Raw genomic sequence first — 23,144 nt, 5'->3', positions numbered from 1 at the left:
CATTCACAGCATCTTGAGGGAACTATTACAAGAGAGGGAGACCATTAGAGGTGTCAAGAGCTGCCATTGTTGCGACATATGTACAATAGGATTGAGAGTTGGGGTATTGCACCGAGTGCATTACTTCTCAATGACTGAGATTGAGAATTAAGAAAGCACTTTCAATCTTAGACTTTGAAGTTTGAATACAAAAATTTAAGAAAACTCAAAGAGTTGGGGAAGTAAAAAAATTTGTGAGACGTAAAAGTAGGCATTGCACCCGGCGGGTAATGTATCAAATCTCAATCACAATTACCATGACAATAGGTACTGTAATAGAGAATATGAGAGACTGTTCTTATTGTACTACCACATATTAGCATGTCGAATAACAGGCGTTGTAGAGTCATGCATCAAGCACCATGTTGTGACCTTTAACCTTTATATGTTTGGTTTGTATAACGCATAAATCTTGACTGTTATATCAACACATAATGAAGTTCCCAGTAATTTAATCTATGGCACCCTGCAGCTTACCAATAAGACTTAAATTCACCATATAACAATTAACAAGCTTCCAGCAACCAAGAAAAGACCAAAAATAACAGCACTGCCTAGTTTAAAAGTGCTTAAATTTATGGCAAGACGTACCAAAAAAAGTTAGCCATATCAATGCTTTACTCCAAAAAACCTAGTCTAGTCACAATTGAGAGACCTCATAATCATTTAAAAAACTAAGACCCACCTAATAAATATCAGATATGAGACTTAGCACACATCAACATAACACACTCGCACAATCCAATCCAATCCAATTTGGGATATCACATAGATCTACTCTCCTGATTGATTTTGAAATAGACATGGTGTTTAGAGACAAAGAAGAGGATCCAAGATTAGCAGAACAAATCACATCTTCTAATGTGACACATATATATGGGCACGGTGCTTTTGTAAAGATAAACATGATCCTCTCTATTTCAAATCCTGTTTATTTCATCCATTTTATGGTTTAGATTTTATTTTCTGCTTCTAACAATGTACAAGATGCAACTGTGTCCACCATCCCTCACCGAGTTTTGTTTGCCAAGTATGCAAACATGGTTACTGCCTTACTGGATAAATGATAGTTAAGGAGGGAATCATCTTTTTTCAACAACCAATAAAGACTTTTTTTTATTATTATTGGAATTCTTTCTCAGTAACATGTGTGCTATCGTCCAAAGAATTCTTTCAAATTTACCTTTATGCCTCCATCTTTCCCACTATAATTTGATCCTAACAATATCCCTCCTCTAAATGACTGCTCTTTCATGCTTGTAACTTTATTCTCCGAGCAAAAGGTTTTTCCTGTGCATTGACGGTCCAAAATTTGAGGAATGCTTCCAAATGTCGAGAACTTCATGATTATTTTTATTTTTTTGTCTATGACTTTGTAAAAAAGGCTAGCTCCCGCAAGCAAAGCTGCTCAATAATTCCACTTTTAACTGTTTCGTTTACTTGATGCAGCTTGATCTCATAAAGCTTTGGCCAAAGTTTTCCTGTCACTGTTTTAGGGGGAAAAATCAGATACAATTTGAATAAACTATGATCAGCAGATATTCTCGAAAACAAGTCTTATTAGATGCGACATTATTCCTTTAAAAAAATGCTTGAGTTAATATAAACATTAAGAGATTGCAATGACAGAAAAGCAGATAGATGGTGATGAGTTTTTAACGAGAGAAATTAAAGAATAAAAATTTGCAGGCAGCATCAATTAATAACATACAAAAACTAAAACAACAAAAGAATGCAATATATTCCAAAACCCTCTTTTATCACCCTTCCTATACAGTCAGCTATCTGGCTCCAATAGCTAGTTTGAAACTTAAATATTTAGGAATGTGCAAATCTTGGTAAACGTGGGGAATAATTATGCCATAAAACTAGTGAACTTGAGTTTTAGCTCCCTAACTTTTATTTTTTCTGTTTTTGGCAGAAAAGCTCCCCAACTCAACTGGTCATGAAACATCAAATATCCCAAACAATTCACAGGCCACATGCAAGATATAATGCTGATTTTAGAGCAATCACATCAAACATTGGAGCTTACCAAAGATGCGCTTTTTAGCACAGTCCCAGGCTATGCCATTTAAAACATCAATACCCTAGAAGGACATGAGATTTCCAAAGAAAAATTAATTAGACAACTTCTGACCAAAAAATATAGAGGCAACTTAAAGATTTTTTAAAAAAAAAAGCATTTAGTTCTAAGAAAGATTAAGAAGAAGTAAAAGTAGATGCCTAAAAGGAAAGCCATTTTTAAGGAGTCTTTTCCTCTCTTTCAAGGAACCAAATAAGGCCTACATGGTATTACAATTCACAAGGTGCACTATAATAGGCAAAGTAATTTTTTTAACAAAGATAGAGTATTTTATATTTTGTTCAAATACTTACATTATTCCCAGCTCGTACCAAATTTTCCCTGTAAGAAAAGAAAAGGATAGAAAGAGGACAACTGAGTGCAACTTTCAAGAACATAAAATAGAACTTAATTTATCTAATTGTAGGTGTAAACATCAGCTAATTCATCAAAATGATAGGAAATGCAAAGGAAAACCTTAAATTTTGAAGAAGAACCCATCCAAGCAAAGTACCATCCTTAGGTGAGATTCTAGCAATGCAGTCAGTCTACAGAATGAAAATTTTGAGTCATAAAGTAATCCAAGAAAACAGAAAACTTCTCAACCCATGAAATAATGTTTATCCAACAAACAACAGTATCGTGCAAATTGTAGATCATGAAGGTAGCAATAGCTAAGAAGCTGAAGCTTCAAAGAAGTCCACTTGTTGGAAAACCCTGGTCCTACAGAGGATATCCATAACAACATACTGCAATGAGAAGTTGCATCTTGGTCTATCCCAGGAAGCAGGATTTAAATGGTCAAAGATACTTTTGAAAGGGAGGAGCTGATTTGGGAAGCAAAAGAGACAAATTTAGTTTCCTTTTTGTTTGAACATTAATTGTGTTTTTATTATAGGCCCTAGTATTTAATTAGGTTAATTAGAATTTTTATTTAAAGTTTAGGGTATTTTTGTCATTCAATAAGTAGGGTTTCTTACACTTAGGGTTTAGTTTTTACTATATAAGCAAACAACTGTAGTCCTTTTGGAGATGATTTAGAGATGATTTGATGAATCGAAATTTCAATTGGTTTCTTTGGTCTGGTGCTGATTCTAGCCAACCCTAGGTGCTAACTCCTAACAGTTTTTTCCTCGCTTGGTGCTGACTCCTAGGTTCCTGTCGTTTATTTTCCTGTCTTTTAAATTTATTGTTGCAAAATTCAGGTTGTCCTGCACCAAGAGCATCTCATGTTCCAAATATAGGAGGCAATAGCAGCAGGGGCTTTCACATGGCATAGTTGGTACTGTAGCTTAGCTTAGCACAAACGCTAATCAAAAGAGCACAATTTTAGTGAACTTTTCTGGGGAAGCTTGTAATTTACTGTTGTATCAGTAAAAATCCAAGACATAAAACCATATATACAAACTCTCCACTCATGCCATGTAAAAAAATATATTTTTTAAGCAAGTAGATTTTTCCATAGGTTGGAGTTTACAAATTTCATGCTCTGCTGCTAACTTTCCAAAAAGAGGTCAAATATCCCACCAAGGAATCCCTAAGCCAATGCCACTTAGATATGCAAATCATGGCCCACAACTAAAAAAATAAAAAACCCAAATTGCATGAAAAACAATTTTACAATTGATGATGCAAGGACATACCTGCCAAACATTTGCCCAAACTTCTCCATTTATATACTCCAGTTCATTAAGGTTGTTTACTTCACGACCATTATATGTGACAATATGTTTTCCTATGACTACATTAAAGAAGTCAAATCAAATTCTTTGTAACATATATAAATTTATCAAAAAGAGAGTTAAAACTGAACAAAAATCTACTATCACATTTTGGGGGGATAATAATTAAAAAGCTCATGAAAGGGGTAAAAGACTGAAGGCCTGATAATATACTGCCAGAGAAAGCTTAAAATCACTTAGATTTGATGCAGCATCAGCAATGTCAGGCACTCAAATAAACAAATTGCAAAAAAAAAAAGACTCACTTTTTCTTTCTTTTTTGGGGGAGGAGTAAGAAATGGAATTGATACCAACTGTTGTATACAAACAAACCTTTGAAATTTTGATGGTTAATCAGATACAATGTTGAAGTCCCATCACTTCCAAACAAGACATTTTCATCAGTTGCCAGACCCCAACCATCTTTCATCTGATGGGTAAATTTCTCAAACTGCATGGAGTATAAAAGCATGAAGCTTGTTACATATGTCGATCATCAATATTAGGGCACACCAAAAAGGAAGAATCTCAATCAAAAAGAACATTGCAAGAAAAAGGAAACAATTAAAAAGTCAATAGTATGATATATGAATGACATGTTCATCTAGGATGAGATTAAAAAAAGGATCGCTTTCTATATTTATACAACACATCAATATCACCCCAGAAGGTAATTACAATGTCGAAGACATCACTTTTTCTAGATCTAAGTGTGATTTTCACAATTAAATTGTACTGTAATTATTTCCATTAGCAGAGCCCAAATGATCAGGAAGTGAAATCTTAATGGACAGTCAGCTCAACATCTCAAAAATTCCAAACACATCTGCCATTAGGGCCAGTTTGGTAGGAAGGATAGAAAAGTAAGGGGATGAAATGGGATGGGGAAAAAAAAAATTGCAGCAAAATTGTCTTTTTTTTCCTTAACAATTTTTTGGTAGGAAAGATGAAAAAGTGGAAGAATAAAAAAGAATCTATATCTTGTAATAATTTCCCATTCTATCTTTCTATGGAATTGTTTTTGATGAATTATAGGATAAATTTGTCAAATCCTTTATTCTTGTCATTTTTCTCCCACTTCAGATGAATGGAAGATGGTGGGGCCAGAAGGAATATGCTCATGGTCCTTTTTCTTCTTCCCCTTTTTATAGTCAACCAAACAAGAGAAAATGACAAGTCACCCTCCATTTTCATTCCCTTCCACAGTCCACCCTCCCAAATATTAGGTTTCCAATGCATTTCCCAACACTACTCCATCCGGTCTTAATTGGCCCCAACAATCTGATGTTATGTCCCATTTCCAAAATTAATAAACAACTGGAATTGCAAGCAGAAGAATATGGCCCACACATGCAAACATATAGGAAATTTAAAACTAACTAGTGCGGATTTATTTTTAGCAAATTTTTACAGTACTTTTAAGTCTCTTTTTTTTTTTTCCCCTTTTAAATGTGTATTTTAATTCGTTTTGAACTGCATTTAAAATAAGTATTTCAACAAACATAAGGAAAAAAAAATATTACACAAGGAAAAGAGGTGAAGCACAAACTTTGCTTAAATTATTTCGGTCATATATGAAACCAGTATCCTTCAACCACGTTACTTGGAACAGCCTATAAAGGATGTAAAAGTTACTATATTAGCATCATTACTCTTTCAATTGTTAGAAGCACAAAACATATAAAAATAAACAATTAAGAAACTATGTGATTAAATAAAAAGAAAATGATGAAGCAAAAGTGCAAAATATATTGGAGGAAAAGCATAAATGTTAAATAAATTAACTACACATGCACAACAATTCCATATTGCAAATAAAAAATCTTGCTGAAATTATTGAAACTTTAGAAAGAATTGTATGCAAAACATATATGTTTTTTGCTCTACCGTTATATTAATCCACTGTTTTTTACCTACTTTTCTGGCACTTTTATTATTGTTGCTTATCAAACAATGAAGTACTAATCAGAGAGAGGTTTCCATTGCACCAGCCCCACAGTTACGTAATAGATAGAGAAGACCTATGTCTCAAAACCATAAGGATAGACAGTCCTTGACAACATGCTTATTTGCACCAAGATCTATCATCATGGACTTCTTTCATGGTGTTAAACTACTCAATATGAAAAAACAATCAATCCAATCAAACTTAAATCTAAACAAGTTATGAGAAAGAGTGAGGCAATCAATGGGAAACAAAAGACATGGTAAATTGCATGCATACGAATTTGAGTAATATTCCTAGAATGGGTGGGTTGTGGACATCCGTGTGTAGGTGCACATGTTTGCTGGCAAGTGGAAACAATGTAAAAACTATATTTCAGATGTACTGAAGTGTCTTAACATGCAAGCCCAAATAGGAAGGAAAAGGTCAAATAACCAATGCGTTAAATTGTAATAGCATGCTTTACACATCAATCCCACGATACAAGATGCATTCATAATATCCTTTCATTACCATGACATGGGCTTATGAGCCTCTTATAAATCTCAAGATAAGACAGTGCAAACTACTAGACTCAAGTTACCTGCAAAAATTTTAGGGGCCAAATCAGAGGAACTATGGCTGACGAACAACTAATTAGTCTACTAGAAAACATCAAACTTAATAGTGCCATCCAGTTGCTTACTACCTTGGTCATTAAGTCATATAAGCAAATTCAAATAGAAGTATTTAAAAAAGGGGGTTTGGATTTCAACTTTAAAATTAATGGCTTCAATAATCCATGAAAAGTACAAAACTTTCTCTTTGTGAAATTCATGAATGGATTTGAAATGATTAGACATAAGATGTTATTTTAAATCGAACACACATGTTTGCCTTAGAACAAAATTCTCAATGATGAATTTCTTCATGTGTAGTTAAAATTAATATCAAGAAATTAACAATTATTCTTCAAATCCAACATCATATTAAAGGGATAATCAAGTTAATCCCTATGAATAACAAATCCAGGAACAAATAACGAATGCCTGAATTTTAAATCCTCAATTTACTGAACATAAAAGAAAGTAGAATTGAAATTATTAAAATTTCCCTCACAAACCTTTCATCAAGAAGAGTTAAACCCTCCCCAAAGTAAGAATCATCCATCTTCTGGAGAACCTCAACCTATAGATACCCAAAAAAAAAAAAAGGAAATTATATTTAAAATCTTTAATTTTAAGCATGGCAACTTGATTGATATAGTTTAGTCACACTGATTTCTCGACCACTCACTACTAAACTGAGTATAGCTAATCTACTTATAAAGATACAGTCTTTGATTTTGAATATGCAGCACACTATGTAGCCACATTCAAGCCATAACTCTCTCCTTACCACAGCCATCAATTGATCTAGATAACAGCAATTTCTTTTGAGAAAGTACTTTTCTTGCTTTTAACATGATGAGTATTAATTTTATTATGAGAATGATAAGAACTGAGTATTTAATAAAAACATATAACTAAATGTAAGATACAGAAAACTAGGATCTGTACCTTCCCAGTCTGAAGTGCAACTTTCCGAACCGATGACTGAAACAATAAGAGTAAATATGTAATCTTTCCAAACCGATGAATTACACAAATCTAAACGTTCAACATAAATGACAGCAACATGCAGGATATGTAATATATAGAAATCAAAATCTTTAGATCATAAAAATTTAGATGATTATCCTCAAAGTTAAAGTTACAAGATTGAAAAATCAAGCCATAAAGCATAAATATTTTATAGATACAAAAACATTAACAAACAAACAATTATTAGGTGAAAATGAAGAAAGACAATACAAACTTACATATTTATGTAGACATAACATGCTTTGGTGAGCTTACCTACAAGGCCTGCTAAGTATGTATTTACACACACACATGCACAGAGAGAGAGAGAGAGAGAATAGATTTTGCAAATTGAAGGTAACAAACCAAGAAAAAGAAGAGTGAATGATTTTCTCATATTCATGATATATCTGCCAAGGCTTTTTTGAGAAACAAAACAATTTGTAAATATAGTGACGACCACATATTATATAGTTACATTGAATTTATTTATTTTTTTATAAGTATAAAGTTACATTGTTTGTGCGCCCCTTACTGTTCTTGCTCAGTGTTTGCAATGGCTGGGGAGGCAGTCATAGAAGTGAAGCCTATCGCCACGCCAACCATCAAATATGAGATTGGGCCCCTTCTCAAAGATTTGATGGAATGGCCCAGCCCACCCAAGAGCACTTATGTCTTATGGAAACTCATGGCTGGAAACAATCCTTATGGTTTTGATATCCAGTAGGAATAATAAGAATCAAAGTCTAGGTTGGTTGGTGAGCCTAGTGATAGGAGACTATCTAGCTTGGTTCGGAGAGGCACTTGTTGGGTTAAAGATTTTTTTGCTGCTAAATGTTATGGTGTAAATGCTGAACTATTGACTCTACTTGTTCAGATGGGTGTTCACCCCAAAGTGTTCCCGGACCACATGTTACATTGAATTTATCCAATCAAACGTCATAGCCATATTAAATAATATAGAATGCGACATCATAATGAACACAACAAATAACTCAAAGATGAGAGTCTTACCAGTTCATATATTAGACAGGTTCCAACAAAAACAGGTGTCAATTTGACTTTAAATGGCCATCAGCTAATAAGTTATGTATTTGATTTAAATGGCCAATAACTCTGCTTGAGTCTGCCTAGCGCTGTAATTGAACCTCTCAAGTACAACACTCACAATAAAGTGAGGGAGAAAACCTAAATTGGTTATTACGGTATATAACAAGGAGGTTCTATACACATTCTTCTATTCAATGAACTTAGACAAAATACATTTCATGTCATTGCTCACCGCCCTGCTTCACTCAGCACTGATTACATGGCCAGACAATGGAGACATACTACCAGTTAGGCCAGAATTGATTTAAAAGGTCTTTTTATTTTATGTAATTGGTTAAGAGTTATTGTTCTTACTTGGTTAAGAAGATAGTCTCTCCTTCCTTAATGTGGGAACCCTATTTAAAGGCCTTAATAATTCACCATTGTAAACAGGTTGAGCATATATTAATATAAAATATTGGTTGGGAATTTCCTTCCAACGCTTGGTGTTGATTCCAAGCAACAGTCAGGGTTTCCATCTCTACTTGGTGCTGACTCCATGCAAATCTATGTGCTAACTATTAGGTTTTATCCCTCTTTCCACCGCTTGGAGCTCACTCCAAGCAACCTAAGGTATTGATCCCTGTTTTTATTGTCTACTCTATCTGTTTCCTGTAATGTTTTCTTGAGAATTTTGTGCAGTTTTAGGGATCCCCCACAAATATGTGCGTACAAATGTACCTACATATAACCAGAATGCTAAAAAAAAATGCAAGTCACCTTCTTCAAAAGACCAGTTGATTCATATAAGGTGTCATTTCCTGCATAAAGAAGCCCCTGAAAGCAAAAAGAAAAACCATAGAAATTGTTACTTTTTTTTCTTTTATGCACAGCCTTTCAGATGCTGAAAATTTAAACATGAGCAATAGATATGTTTCAAATAAACCTCCAAGATGTAACAAATTATGTAGCTGTATTATGTTCTAACAATTAACCTTGGTAAATCACAGCATGTATTCAACCAAAAACATACAAAACAATTGAATAATTTCAAGTTTTTAAACAGAACCCAAAAAATAAATAAATAAATCATTTGAAGGGGGGAAAAGTGTTTATAGATCCTAGAGCATCTTACTATTCCCCTAGGTGTTTGTACTTTGTAGTCGTAATTACGAGGAGGAATCCCTTACAGGTGGCTCCAAGATGTTGGTTAGAGATTTCAAACCCAATCTCATAAACCCTTAGGAACCACTAGGCCAACCCCTAGGGGTTAAACAGGCATTTTATCGTTTATGCAACAATGCCAGCCCTAAATTCTTAAATCACCATATTTTATATTTCTATGGAGTAAAAATAGTAAAATACTAATAAGTACCAATTTAATTATCAATTTTTTATAGGTCAAGTACTACTTCAATTATCTTAATATGTGAATTTTTTTTTTTTAATAATTCAATTGTTACAATGGGATAGAATCTATAATTGTCTAGTTGTGTATTCCCATTTCACGTCAAAATCCCAACATTAGAGTTAAAAATAAATAAATAAAAATTATGGACTTGAATAATGAGACTAGAGAGACCAAACAGAGATTGAAACTAAAGGGGGGTTACCTGAGTGAAGGCATCGGGGTCGTGAGGAAACTCGTTGAGTACCTCGATGGTGTAAATTCTGGGAAATGGGTCGTCTTGTGGGGACTTGTAGGTGTCCCAAATTTCCGAGGTAAGGCCGAGAAGAATTATAGAGGAGAGAGTTAGAACACCTGAAACGATGAGACAGGCACTGCCGTATCTTGAAGGAGAAGAAGAGGGAGGAATTTTAGGGCACGAGGAGTCCATTGGACTTGTTGGACTCTGAGGCTTCAGGTTCGATCGTTTATTCAGCTTCTTCTTGTTCGATCCGCTCTTCATCGATAAATCTTTGATTTTTTTTTGTTCACGGAATTTGGGGGTTTGATGACAGAATGGATTATCTGGAATAATAAGGATTTTCTAACTGTTCATGGGATTTTTTTTTCCTGGTTAAATAAGGAGACTTCTAACTAGTCTTACGTTAACAAAATCAAATTCACTTGGGCGTTTCTGATAGGATGATGCGTTGGGGACTCGGCTATAAGCGTAAGTCAAAAATTTGTAGTGAGATAAGACTGAGATGAGCCCCTGGTCAGGAGAAAATACACCCTGTTACAGGTGTAAATTTATCTCCTCTCAAAGCTGATAGGACCTTACTTGAGATCTTTTCGTTGGAAGTTGGAACAGGCAAGTGGCATTTTTTTCACATGGCGTTCATTTGGAAATCAAGTCTCTAAGACTCGATTTATAAGCCGACCCTTTAAAAAGAACACCATTCTATATTTAGGAAAAATTAAAAAAAAAAAAAAATTAAGATAAGATTAAAAACATCTCTCAGCCTCTCTCTTCTCTCGTCCCTCTGCTTCTCTCACATTAACAACCAACGGTGACCGCAACCACCGCAAAAACACCAACAACCACTACATCCACACAAAACAAAACAACCACCGATCTCAATGCTATCATAAGCAACCCACAAACTCATTGTTCGCAACCCAAGAAAACCCATTCACTGCCAAAACACCAACAACCACCGTGATAGACGAACCCCAAAATCCAACCCCCCTGTGACTGCTACACACAACCCAAACACCCATATATACTGTCGACCCAAAACACCCAACTCGCAGACCCACAGTTGTGAACCCACAACCAACTAACCAGCAGCCAAAATCAACCGTCACCGCCTCCACAAAAACCCCACCACCACCACCAAACCGGTGAATCAAGTTGACTTAGTGGCTGGGTTTCTGCGATTCGTAGTCGAAACCACCCCCTATCCACGTCGTCGCCGCCACCTAGCAACCCAGCATCTTTGGTCTGTGCTCCTGAAAGAAGAGAGAGCAGACATAGTGAAAGGAGGGAGAGAGGACTGAGGTGAGGAGAGATGTCTGAATGATTGGGAGAAAAGAGATGTAACTGTGAATTTATTTGTGCTGTACAACTTGCTAGCACTGATAATGTTTGAATAATATTAAATATAAAGTGTTTTGTTTTGTTTGCTAGCACATACAAATCGATGCTTAAAGGGTCGACTTATAAATCGAGTCTTAGAGACTTGATTTCCAGGTGGACACCACGTGGAAAAAATGTCACATCAGACGTGATCAGACCATGGAAACCGAGTCTTTGAGACTCGATTTATAAGCCTAAATCGAGTCTTTGAGACTCGAGATATTAGTAATATATATATATATATATATATAGTTTGAAAACAATGTCTACTAATTATATTGTTTGGCAAATAGTGTTAATTTCTAATTTTGGCCTCAATTACATGTTATATCATTTTTTTTTTTTGGACATATAAATGGCTAAAAAAGCTTCTTTGACCCAAAAATTGGTTTAATGGTTACCAATGTCTGATGAGATTTATAAAGCGGATCAGGTCAATCGAGTTCGAGTCAAGAAACAAGTCGTCTTAAATAGATTAGAAATATGTTCAGTTAGGTCAAATAGTATATTTTTCACACAAAATTTGGATTCATATCAACAAATTGAGACTTGTTAATTAATAATAAAATTATACAAATCTCAGTGTTGCTAACTAAAACAAAACAGTACAAATACAAAATAGTCTAGTTTACTATTTGAAAATTTAATTAAAACAATCACACAAATTCTATTTTCACACAGTATCAACATTCTAAAATAGAAAACAAAATTATAAATGCCCTATTGGATAGCTAATTTTAAAAAATAAAAAATTATAATCTTGAAAACTTATTTCATGATTTAATATATAGAAAAATTATCTAATAATTGTGTTTAATTTTAAATGCACAGTAGCTGACACTCCCTTTCAATTTGAGAATATATATCAAATTTTGATTGTTTACTTATTTATACATAGTTTCTTATATGAATATTATGTCATTATTTAGCAAAACACACTCCAAGAAATATCATCATCTATTTTGAAAAGTGGGTCTACCCATGATAATTGCTCTTTATCAAACTGTCATAACACAAATCAGTTTTATGGTGTATGTAGAATTTTAAACTCTAGTTCTCTTATTCGAAGACACAATATTTTAACCCACTCGAGAGTTTAATGTTTCCACGTTAAACTCTTAAATTTCAAATGCATATATGTTCATAGTACTATTTTAAAATTATTACAATCTAATCATTTTATAAGTCATTATTACCAAAATATCGGAATTCACCATACTTGTACTTGATTTTTTTGTAGCTACTAAAAGACTTTTTATGTGAATAGTATACTAAGTGAAATTTTGGGTTGAAAAAGTTAGGGGAAAATAGCTTATTCATGTATAAACAAACCCCCAACAAAGAAACATAATACAACAAACATGTTTTATTTTCTATAGATTTTTTTTATATTAAAGTATCATCTAGTTTTTACATGAATGGTTTTGTATTAGTTGGATTATCATAAATTCCTCCCTTAAAATCAAATCTTATCTCCATCACAAGCCATATCAAATAATTCTTCCATGTAATTACTTGGCACATGTGGAATAGTCAAATATCTCAAAAAGCTCGGGTATGGTGAAATAAATAAATAAACCTTATTATAATAATCCCTTAATTTATTTTTAAAAAATGAATGACTAGTCGGTGGCTTTTCATTTTGTACGCAGCCTATACAGTTAATTGCTTTGGATCCTTGGCCCCCCACAATTGTGTTTAATTTTAAATACACAGTAGCTGTCACTCCCTTTCAATTTGAGAGTATACATCAAATTTTGATTATTTACTTATTTATACATAGTTTCTTATATGAATATTATGTCATTAAGCAATACACACTCCAAGAAATATCATCATCTATTTTGAAAAGTGAGTCTACCCATTATAATTGCTCTTTATCAAACTGTCAGAACACTATTGACGCCCAGTTTTGCAAATCCATATCCAAAAGCCATGAGAAAGAAAGCCCAATGAAAAGCAAGACCCAAAGACCCACCAGGAGGACCGAAGAGCAAGAAAGGTCCAAAGAAATAAGTGCAAGTGAAAGCAATCTACAGCAAAACACAAATCTGCCGCAGAATACAAATTTGCCGCAGAATATAGATCTGCCGCATAATACAGTTCCCTGGCAGAATGGCTTTGGCAAACAAAGACAAATTGGGCCCAAGACCCTTTTGATCCAGTCAACATTATCTGGCCCACAAAGGCCCATATTCTTTTGTATAAAAGGATAGGCTTGAAAGCTAATATAAAGAAGCACGGTGAAAAGAAACAAGGAGCAGCAGGAAGTGTCAGCAGCAGGAATCACGTGAAGGAAAAAAAAGCCAAACCAAAGGAAAATGACAAACGTAGCAGGAAACGCGTGAAGAAATAAGACAAAATACACAGCAGACCAAAACAAAGCTAATCTGCTATGGCAGAAACAACGTGGGAGACAAACACAGAAGACAGTGGAGCAAGCACAAAAGAGCCGGGGCACCACCAACCTGTACCCAGCCAATACAAGGGAGGTGGGCTCACGGTCAAGGGGATTCAGAGGGCGTGGTTTGGTGGTGGGGGGAAAAGGGGGTCTATATTTGGTTTCCTGCCGTGACTTCTTTTGGGGAATATATCTTGCTGGGATAGTATCTTACCCAAAAGAAGTAATAAATTGTTGGGACCATCTGATGCATGCCATAAAGCTAGGTAGTAAGGTAGAGGTATACAGCAGGAACAAACAAAAAGGAATTTTGTCATGAAATGAGTAATGGTGCAGCAAACATGTACTATACTGAGTAATGGTAGGGGCAACCAATGGATGAGTGGGTAATCTTGAAAGGATGCCCACAACAAACCAAAAACAATTGGTGAAGCCCTGAGGGTAAAAGGGAAAAATCTCATTGAATCAGTTGGCTATAAAAGGAAGGTAATCACGGCAGATTAAAGTGACCGAATTTAAGAGGAAAAAACAGGGGAAAAGGAAAAAAACAGGGGAAGAGAGAAAAACACTAAAAGAGGGAGACCGAATGAAGGGAAGCACTTAAGGGAGAAAACCCACGGTAAGAGAGTAGTAAGCACCCAGAGAGAGGTGCCCAGGAAAAGGAAAGACCAAAATGGGGAACAACCCATAGCAAGATAGTAGTTAGAAATTAAGAGTAAAAATAAAACGGAGTGAAAGAAAGAAAGTGGTAAAACAAAGAAAGAAAATACGGCAGGAATAGGGGCATGCATCAATAGACCATCTTTTCCCTCCCTCTTAGCAAACCCACTCTTTAATGTCCTCAAAAGTAATAGCTAGTAGCCAATTAGGCCTATTCTCCAAAATGCACAACTTTGATTGCAAAAGCCTATAGCAAGGTTGTTCAAGTTGGGGTTTGGGTTCTTTCTTGGTTTACTTATCCTATGTGAAGATTCAATACTTGATTTTGATTGCAAATATATTTGATTTCTCTCATTATAAATTACATCTGCTGTATTTAGTCATCCTGCTGTAGCACGTTTTTATCATGTCTGCTGCATCAATTGTCCTGCTGTAGTATCTTTAATTTTTGTACTAGTTATTCTGCTATAGCACCTTTTCATTATATGTACCGTGTTAACTATTATACTAACTAAACCTTTTCTGCGGAAGCTTTCTTCTTTATTTGTTATTACATGTTGACACAAACTAATCATTATCCTGCCATAAGTATATATATACATATATCTTGTTTCTCATGTTCTGCAAAATATATTTTATATATGTATATGTGAATACGTATAAGTATATATACTCATATATGTATGTATATATTTGAGAATATGCTAACCCATTTAAACTAACATTTGTTTGATGGGTATTTTTTTTTGGGCTTTAGATTTGTTTATGTGCAGGAAGTAGAAAAGTATTTCTGCAATAAAAATGAAGAGTAATCATTCACATTGCAAAAGATTTTACTGCACGGCAGAAGGCTTTAAAGCACAGCAGACAGCTTTAAAGCACAGCAGGAAGCTTTGTTGCACAGCAGGAAGCTTTATAGCACAGTAGAAAGTTTTGCTACATAGCAAAAAAGTCAATCCTGCGGCAGAAACTGGAGAAAAATTCATTTTGCGGTAAAAACTGGAGAAAAATTCCTTTTGCGGCAGAAACTGGAGAAAAGTTACTTCTGCAGCATAAACAGAGGATAAGCACCACGTTCTGCCCACCGTAAGCGTGCTCCTGGCAGACGAGACATAATTTGCGCACAAGTCGGATCAAATTGAGTTGCAGTTGGACCGGTCTCAACTCCCTTACTTAGAATACTCGAGCCCAATACCGCAGGAGGCAGCCCAGCCCACTTTAACCACAAAAAGGCCCACCACAAACACAAATCAGTTTTATGGTGTATGTAGAATTTTAAACTCTAGTTCTCTTATTCAAAGACACAATCATTTAACCCACTCGCAAGTTTAATGTTTCCATGTTAAACTCTTTAAACTCTTAAATTTCAAATGCATATATGTTCACAGTACTATTTTAAAATTATTACAATCTAATCATTTTATAAGTCATTATTAACCAAAATATCATAATTCACATTACTTGTACTTGATTTTTGTGTAGCTACTAAAAGACTTTTTATGTGAATAGTATACTAAGTGAAATTTTGAGTTCAAAAAGTTAGGTGAAAATAGCTTATTCATGTATAAACAAACCCCTAACAAAGAAACATAATATAACAAACATGTTTTATTTTCCATAGATTTTTTTATATTAAAGTATCATCTAGTTTTTACATGAATGGTTTTGTATTATTTGGATTATCATAAATTCCTCCCTTAAAATCAAATCTTATCTCCATCACCAGCCATATCAAATAATTCCTTCATACAATTACTTGACACATGTGGAATAGTCAAGTATCTTGAAAAGCTCAGGTATGGTGAAATAAATAAATAAACCTTATTAGAACTATAAGGACCATATTTGAGTCCCTAGTCCAAAGGGTGGATGGATTTAGGCCCAAGAAGCCTAATACAATGAATTTGTAAAGAGTGGGTTGGAAAAACTGGGTTTTAATGAATCAAACAAGAAGTAAAATAGGTTTGATGACAAGAAAATGAAGATAGACAAGTTTAAACTAAAGGAAACTATCATCGGCACAGTCCGAGGAGATCAGTTCTTATATATTGATTCTCAAGTTTGATTACAGGTTCAGTTCTTGATTACTACAGTATTTTTCTTTCTATTTTTGATCCCCCAATTCTTCAGGGGTCTCTTACATTGTATATTTCCATTTGAGTGATCTTGGCCCTCCACTTGTCAATCGTTCAAGCCACCACTTGAGTGCTTGTCCCATCGGACACCCTTACAGACCCTCTGTGAGCTAGGGTGACCAAAACAACACTGTTCAGGGGTCTTCTCCACATAAATGCTGCTAGAGAGTTAGTTGCAGAGCATTCAATGTGATGATAGCAGCTTTTTCTTAAATATTTCTCAGCTCCTATTTTGTCCTGTACGTTTATAGTGCATATCATTATCAACAGAATTTCCTAGAACATCAATCTGGATAATGGAACTCACCTTCTAACCCTTTCTTCATTCAGCCAAGGAGATACCCCTCCTCGGCCTACCCCTCCCCGCCTATACAGTATAGCTTGTTTGTGAAGTTCAAAGTCTTAATCCTTCTTTACTGTTGGTCTGTTCTCGGACCACTGTTGTCACACCCCAAACCCAATACCTAGATTTGTGACCATGACAAGCATGCTAATATCAAACCTAAACTTGATATTAACAAGAACCAACTTAACTTTTTCAAAATTTTTGTATAAGCTTCCCTCTTACTTTTTATCCTTGTTTCCTTACTTAAATGATATAACTTTTCACTTGACATTCAGAGCATCTATACTGTACTCAAAGAATAACATAATACACCAATTACTCAAATTCTAAATTTCACATAATACATCTCTTAATACTTTAACGTACACAACTTTCATTAGATCCTAAAATACATAACACTACAAAGCTAAACATCAATTTGCTAATTCGGGATCTATACTTTTAAAACTAAAACCAGCTCCTTCTAAAACTCGACTAAGACTTGTTATGCTCTAAAATAAAACCTGTTGACTGAAAGAGTGGAAGAGGTGAGCTACACAGCTCAATAAAGGTAAGATACATGAGAATTTAATAAGGATGTATGTAAATCAAATAATTTCATTTTATGAATATTCGAATAGGAGAACATCTTTTCATGTATCGTATTTTATATTATTCATAATAATAATTTATACGGTTTTCATAGGAAAATAATTGTTCTCCCTTTCCTTATAAGAATAATATTACCAAAACCTTTCGAATTTAATTTTTTTCGTTTCTTACAAAGTCACCAAATATAATATTGATTGTTTAAAATCAATATATATGCATTCTCATTACAAAATAATTATTTTAACTTAAATCAAATAATTAGTAACTTTGTCTTAAACTAGAAACATCTTAAAGAATAACAAAACTTTTCTTCACAAACTTCTTCTCATAAAATATTATAACTTTCTTAGTTATAAAACTTAACGTTTTATAAAGAACAGATATCTTATAACTTTTTAACATAAACTTGTACTTTTATCAGAAACTTTATCTTTAAAGCGTAACAAAACTTCAGAAACTCTTATTTTTAAAGAACAACTTTTCTTTTCATCATAAACTTCTTTTCATGAGAGATTTTAACTTTTCATAATACATTTAAACAAAATCTTTCTCTCATGATTAATAACATAATATAACTATTCATAAATAACTTATTGGTTAGTCCATATTTGATAAGTCTGTACTTATTTGGGAGACTTCTAGCACCACGGTGCTAGGCATCCAACATTCCCCACAATGCCAGGTATTCCCGGGATCACATCATAATACATACATTCAACCATAGGGTCGGTTGACTTCCTCCACAAGTTGGCCGTAATCAACAAGGGTGGGTACAGCAGAGCCAGTTCCACTTATAATGGTCAATCAGATAACGTTTTCCATGGAAAGCCAGTAATTAACCCCTACTGGCAGAGTTCAGATCACCAGAGGATATAATCCGAAAATATCTCATATTTTACATCATACTGAAATTTCTTATTTTGCATAACATTTCATAATAATAGTATCTTCATTCTTTTCTTTAAACATCATGTTCGTGGAATCAATAATAGCATTAATATGCTTAAATCATATACATAAGTTTTCGAAAGTTCACAAACATACTTTTGTCTGAAACATGATTATATGTCATATCTCTAATAAAAAAACCTTTTAATGCATAATATACTTTAAAATAATCTCATGACTTACCAAATGCCCATATAACTTATCCCTTACCTAAAAGTAGAGGAACCGAGAGCCTAAAGTCGAAGGAGCTTAGACCTGGGGAACTGGTAACACCTAAACCAAATATCAAAGTTTATTACTTACTATCAATTATTCCTTATCATAAACTTACACATTCATCTCAAAGACTATCTCTTAAAATCAAGGAAGTCTTAATCCCATCTCAATGAGGTTCTCACAACATATTATGCACACATCAACAAATAATGTACCAAATTAAAGAAAAACCATTATTCTCATATTAATAACATATCTCTAGAAGAGTCAATTTCATTTGAAAAGGTGCTTTGAGATTAGGGCAATAATGTATGCATAAATATAAACTTTTTTAAACATGGTCAGATAACCATATACACTCATAAGGCAACATACAGCATGTCGAACAAAACCGTTTCATAAAAACAACAATTAAATGGTTTAGAATCCCTCCTTTAAGTACTAAACCTCAAACCAAGTTAAACAAAATTTATTTATGATCCAGACATACCAAATGATAAGTATATTAAATTATAGCTCAAAATATTTACCTTAACTTTAGAATTAAATCCTCAAAGTTGGCATGTCCCTTACTGTTCACTGTTTTATTCCAACAGCATATACTTCACTTATAAAATACAATTGGGCTATCTATACACATCCAAATGTTATGAAATTTTACAAAATCACTCCCCTATATGTCTAGTATATACCATAAACTTTTCAGAGTTAAAGCATAAAACCATGATTTATTAAAAATCATACAAAAAAAGTGCTCAAATCTGTCTTGACAGAGTTTCATGCAACTTAGAAATTAAACCATTATTTTTATATTGATTCAAATGCTGTGAGACCACTTCTATAACAAACACATGTGTCTTATATTCCATAGGAAATATCCCTAGCATCCAAATTCACTGTATACAATTTAATACATAATTTACCATGCATGAACACAGAATCTGTCACAGTGACAACTTTGCAACATTTTCTCGTAAATTCACAAACAATTATCAAACGATAGTATTTTCATATGAGGATTTTTATACATTTATTAGACATGTTAGAAAACACTTATATACAGTCTTTTAACCATTTAGAGCAAAATTAAATACAATGAAAATCCCAGTAATAACATCAAAAGTACTCATCCTAACATTTTCTTACCTTTTTAATCATGTACAATCATTAATTAGTAAAAACCCTAATCTACCTTCAACAAATCACCAACACAAATTTCAAAGCTTCTTAAAACACTATAAATATATAAATTTACAAGTTCATGATTTCTTAATTTCACAAACCACAAATACCATTACTAAAAATACCTTGAAGAAATCATGGATTCTAAGGTAAGAGTAGCTAGAATCTTTACCAAATTTATGGTTCTTGAGGGGAAATATAAACAAATCACTCTTGCATGAAAGGATTTCCCTTTCCTAGTGGCTGGACTCGAAAGTATGAGAGGTAGAGAGCTTGAGAGAGTTTTTGAGTCTTCTAGTTTCTTTGAGAAAGTGTGAATAAGAAATGAAATGAGTCTTGTCTTTCTATTAGTGTGTGAACCCATGGACTTGAGAGAAAGACTCAAGGGAGCTTCCTAGCTCTTTCCTTAAGAGAAAAGAGAGTAAAGTGAGTGAGAAATTCTGATTTGCATGTGAACCCATGGAAAAATGAGAGCAAGAGAGTTTCTTGGAAGCTCAAATTGTCTTGAAAAGTCAAAGAAGAATTAAGATGAAGATTTCTTTGTTGCATGGCCGGCAAAGTGTTGGTCTTGGGGCTTAAGAAGTCAACATGTATGATGCTTTGGCCCTACATGTGTTGAATTTCAATTAGTTGCATGTGGGTGAAATTTCCATTATAACATCTCATGTATCATATACCTAATTAAAACACCAACTATGTATCTAATAACTTAAACCACTTAATATAGTTTTGTACATACTAAGTATATATTTATAATACAAATAGCGATTCAATTATTTATAATCTTTACCGTTTTTATTTAATGGCATTATAAAATAATATGTTTATTAAATACTCTTCTATTAATTATAAAAAGAAAGTGGCTTAAAATAGTAATTAACCACTTAAACACATAGTTTAATTATAAAATTAGGTCGGGGCGTTACAACTGTGCCTCCTTGGACAAGGCTTATGGCCCGATATACATTTGGGTCTGTGTCCCCACAAGAGCATTCTCATCAAAGATGTTAAAAATGATTAAAAAAAAATGATAAATGCTATTTTTTAGCATTTTTAACACCTCAAATCATAAAAACCCATCTTTATCAAGGGTGTCAAATCTTAAAAATTTTAGCAACTTGCTACAGTAAGATTTTATTACTAACACTTCATTGTAGCAAGTTGCTACTATTTTTTTTTTTTTTTCTTTCCTTTTCACTCTTTCTCTCTCGTGCTCTCCATCCCCTCTCTCTTTCACTCTCTCCACCTCTCTGTTTCCCTTTATCTCTACATCTCGAGTTCATGGGTCTTAGGTGTGGCCAGGTTGAGTCGGCATTCTTGAGGCATCATTCTTGAGTTGGCGTGGTCGATGTTCTTGGCTGGGGTTGAGACTGGCGAGACTGGGCCGCTAGGGTGGTGGTCATCGGAGAGGTTGGGATGGGTTTTGACTGCAGTTTTGTGGTGGGTTCAGATTGGGGTAAGTTTGATTTGATTTTAGATCTTGATTTGGTTTTGGGATTGTGTTTTAGTTTTAAAGTGCGAAGGAGGAAGGGGAGAGGAAAGTCAAGCCACTGTCTTGGAAAAAGATGACGATGGGGAGGGAAGCGGTGTCTGTGTACGTATCCGTGGGAACGAAGAGGCGGAACCAAATCGACAGTTGACGATGCCGTCAGATTAGGTCTTCCATGGGAAGACTAAAGAATTAGAATCTGATGATTTGTTTTCGTGTGTGTGGGTGCGTGCTACAAAGTTGAAGAATGGATGAACTTTTTTTTTTTTTTTTTTTGGTGGTTGGGGGTTGAGGTTGTGGTTGGTGGTGGTGGTGGCTGTGGACGGTGGTGGCAAAGGGTGTTGGTAGTGACAGTGGGTTTGTTGGTAGTGAAAGAGATGAAACTGAGAATAAAAAATAAATATTTTAATGAAATGATAAAAAATATAAATTTTTTGATGTTTAATGTATTGTAAAGTGTGGTGTTAAAATTGATAAAGTAGGTTTTTAAGATGTTAAATGTTAAATTTTAAAAAAATCTTTGACGAGGAAGCTTTTATAATAATCCCTTAATTTATTTTGAAAAAAATTAATGACTGGTCAGTGGCTTTTCATTTTATACACAGCCTGTATAAAAAAAGCTATAATCTATACTACTATTTAAGGGGCTTCCCCTGTTTGGATTCCACATTTTTCATGCCTAAGATACCCTCATCATACCCACTTACAAGTTTACAACTATCGAGGATAGATATGTAAATTAAAACTCCTACACTTTAAAACCACAAACTCACGTACGCTTTACAGTTTCTATCTCACTTTCTCTCTCTCATTCTTCTTCAAATTAAAGACATTTAGTTTAGCTCTACATCCTCTTCTCTTTTTCTTCATATTAAAGATATTTACTCTTAGAGGCTTCAACAAATTTTCAGGTTCTATCTTTTGCAAGTTCCTCTTTGTTTTCTTTTCTTTTGTTTATGATTGACTTTCTTTAAGTTCTACTTTTTTTTTTCTTATATGTATCACGTTAACTCTTTTTTTTTTCCAGTTCTTCTTTATTTTAAAATGTAATTTTGAAATAAATGGTTCCTTCATATACTCCATCATTGTACTTCTTAATGAATTGTCATTTCATGTTGTAGGTATTGTGATCCAAAGATAGGGCTGTCTTATGCTACAAAAGAAGTATTCAAAATCATTCTCCAACAGTTAAACAGTATGGTTTCCTTTACCTTTTTTAATAGTCTTTGTTTACATTTTAAAAATTATAACCATGACTATATTTCTTTTGTATACAATTAACGTGTATCTCTTGCCATAAAATTATCAATTTAAGTTTTTATTTACTTATGTTATGGATGTGTAGTAAATGACTAAAACATGTTTGACTTACACTAAAATATTGCCTACAAAATAGAAACACTCTCCCACTAACCCACTTCTTCAAATTAACTATACGTTTATTTTTTTTAATAGAAAAATTAGTTAAATTACCTACGTTTTTGTTGTTTTTTTCCTAAAAAGAAACCAAGTTTCTAATACTATTTTATTATTATTAAAAAAAAAAAAAACACCCTAAGTTTATCCAAAAAAAGGTGTATATATCTATTTAGTTTAATTTTTATAAAAAAAAAAATTTTAATAGTTATCAAAAAAAAAAAAAAAAACTAAACTAAGTAGATATATACACCTTTTTTTTTTTTTTTTTTTTATAAGTAGATACATCTTTAACTCCCATTAAAATGTTGCCTACAAAATAGGATCACTCTCC

At 33.6% G+C, this 23,144-nt stretch overlaps 1 protein-coding gene and 1 long non-coding RNA gene across 3 annotated transcripts; both read right to left on the bottom strand.

Annotated features, from left to right (window-relative positions):
• Window positions 1-955: 955 nt before the first annotated feature.
• LOC126699049 (glutaminyl-peptide cyclotransferase) lies at window positions 956-10,610 on the bottom strand. 2 transcript variants are annotated; one of them, XM_050396600.1, is made up of 11 exons: window positions 10,014-10,601; window positions 9,181-9,237; window positions 7,309-7,344; window positions 6,873-6,937; window positions 5,375-5,438; window positions 4,159-4,276; window positions 3,748-3,845; window positions 2,582-2,652; window positions 2,419-2,446; window positions 2,075-2,129; window positions 956-1,526 (listed from the first exon to the last, which is right to left on the bottom strand). In XM_050396600.1, the coding sequence occupies exons 1-11, from the start codon at window positions 10,308-10,310 to the stop codon at window positions 1,405-1,407; spliced, it is 1,011 nt and encodes a 336-aa protein (XP_050252557.1). In that variant the 5' UTR covers window positions 10,311-10,601; the 3' UTR covers window positions 956-1,404. The 2 variants fall into 2 exon arrangements, with proteins under 2 accessions (XP_050252557.1, XP_050252558.1); XM_050396601.1 differs by lacking the exon at window positions 2,075-2,129 and having other exon boundaries at window positions 10,014-10,610.
• A 6,657-nt stretch (window positions 10,611-17,267) lies between these two features.
• LOC126699894 (uncharacterized) lies at window positions 17,268-20,427 on the bottom strand. The gene is made up of 2 exons (XR_007646918.1): window positions 20,078-20,427; window positions 17,268-18,780 (listed from the first exon to the last, which is right to left on the bottom strand). It is a non-coding gene; the product is annotated as an uncharacterized LOC126699894 (long non-coding RNA).
• Window positions 20,428-23,144: the final 2,717 nt, after the last annotated feature.

Source organism: Quercus robur, chromosome 9 (assembly GCF_932294415.1).
Source record: "Quercus robur chromosome 9, dhQueRobu3.1, whole genome shotgun sequence".
NCBI classification, from domain to species: domain Eukaryota; kingdom Viridiplantae; phylum Streptophyta; class Magnoliopsida; order Fagales; family Fagaceae; genus Quercus; species Quercus robur.
Note: the sequence above shows the minus strand (reverse complement) of the source record. Positions and strands in the feature narration are given on the sequence as shown.

Coding starts and splice junctions, on each gene's coding strand:
- LOC126699049 (XM_050396600.1), bottom strand. CDS start 10,310: ATGAAGAGCGGATCGAACAAGAAGAAGCTGAATAAACGATCGAACCTG. Junction 5,439..6,872: donor TTAACTCTTCTTGATGAAAG/GTTTGTGAGGGA, acceptor CATCCTTTATAG/GCTGTTCCAAGTAACGTGGT. Junction 2,447..2,581: donor GTTCTTCTTCAAAATTTAAG/GTTTTCCTTTGC, acceptor CTTTTCTTACAG/GGAAAATTTGGTACGAGCTG.